Here is a 1,075-nt window from a genome sequence, read left to right as displayed (position 1 = left end):
GACATCCCCCGCTGGCACGAGAGCACCAGAGAGGAGCTGGAGGCCCTGGTCAGGGACAAAGGTGAGCAGCAGGCTAGCCAGGTGGAGGGGCGGCTGCGGGGCCTGCGCTTCTGGGGTCAGGTGGACGCTGCATCCATCCGACTCCAGGGCAGGAGGCTGGGTGTGGGGTAAGTTGGACAAGAGCCATTTGAAGGTCTGCTGGGCTGAGAGGTCAGCTGTGCCCGCACCTGGGAGTCACATCTCGGGGCTGTTCTCTTCACAAGAAGACAGAGTCACAGCTGTCACCACAGTCCCCTCGTGTCTTGGGCCTGGGGGAAGGAAAGCATGATAAGCCTTCTTAGCCCTGAAGATCCTCTAGAAGGAGATGCCTTAAAACCCACAGTCCTCTCCTGCTGCCTCAACAGAAACAGGGCAGTTTATAAACAGGCTTAAATATTTTTTTAAATCAAAAGTCCTGAAGCTAAAACCACATCAAAGTTTATAGTGGATTTGAAGGAAAGTCAGGTGGATGTTGTAACTGACCTCTGGTGATCAGCATTGAGTGTGGTTTCAGCTCACAGCCAGGAGTGGAAGGGCAGGGTCAGATGGGCCAGCAGGGATGGGACCTGGGATGGTGGTGCTGGCATCGGAGTCCGGGCCAGGCCGGGAGGCTACTGGTCTCTCAGCCCAGGAAGCGGTGCGCCTGCTCCAACACACACCTGACGGAGGTAGGGAGGTTCCCTCCAGAGTGATGGACCTCAGGCCTGTGACCTTTGGCACTTAGGAGCCCTCACCCGGGGGCAGGCGGGGGCCTCAACCAGGCAGCAGCTCTGCCTCCTGGGTCCTTCCCTGCCTGGCCTGGGGGCCTGCAGCCTGGCGGCTCAAAGCAGAGGTGCAAACCCGGAACCTGCAGCCATCACCCACCCCCAAGCTGCTGGGGCAGGGGGCAGTGATGGGGGGCCATTAGTGAGGGTGAGTGATGGGGCAGGGGGTTAGGGGCAGTGGAGGTGAGTGATGGGGTGGGGTGGGATGTTAGGGGCCGTGGGGGTGAGTGATGGATGGGGCGGGGTGTTATGGGCAGTGGGGGTTAGTGATG

The 1,075-nt window shown here is 59.9% G+C and overlaps 1 protein-coding gene across 1 annotated transcript in view; it reads left to right on the top strand.

The window, feature by feature from the left end:
* DPYSL4 (dihydropyrimidinase-like 4) overlaps nt 1–1,075 on the top strand; it is a 21,547-nt gene that overhangs the window by 8,336 nt on the left and 12,136 nt on the right. Inside the window, exon 5 of the mRNA XM_010859558.1 lies at nt 1–61. This exon is cut by the window's left edge and continues 18 nt beyond it. Coding sequence (XP_010857860.1) covers nt 1–61 — 61 coding nt within the window. The remainder of the gene's footprint in view (nt 62–1,075) is intronic.

This window comes from Bison bison, unplaced genomic scaffold, assembly GCF_000754665.1.
Source record: "Bison bison bison isolate TAMUID 2011002044 unplaced genomic scaffold, Bison_UMD1.0 scf7180017864456, whole genome shotgun sequence".
NCBI classification, from domain to species: domain Eukaryota; kingdom Metazoa; phylum Chordata; class Mammalia; order Artiodactyla; family Bovidae; genus Bison; species Bison bison.
Note: the sequence above shows the minus strand (reverse complement) of the source record. Positions and strands in the feature narration are given on the sequence as shown.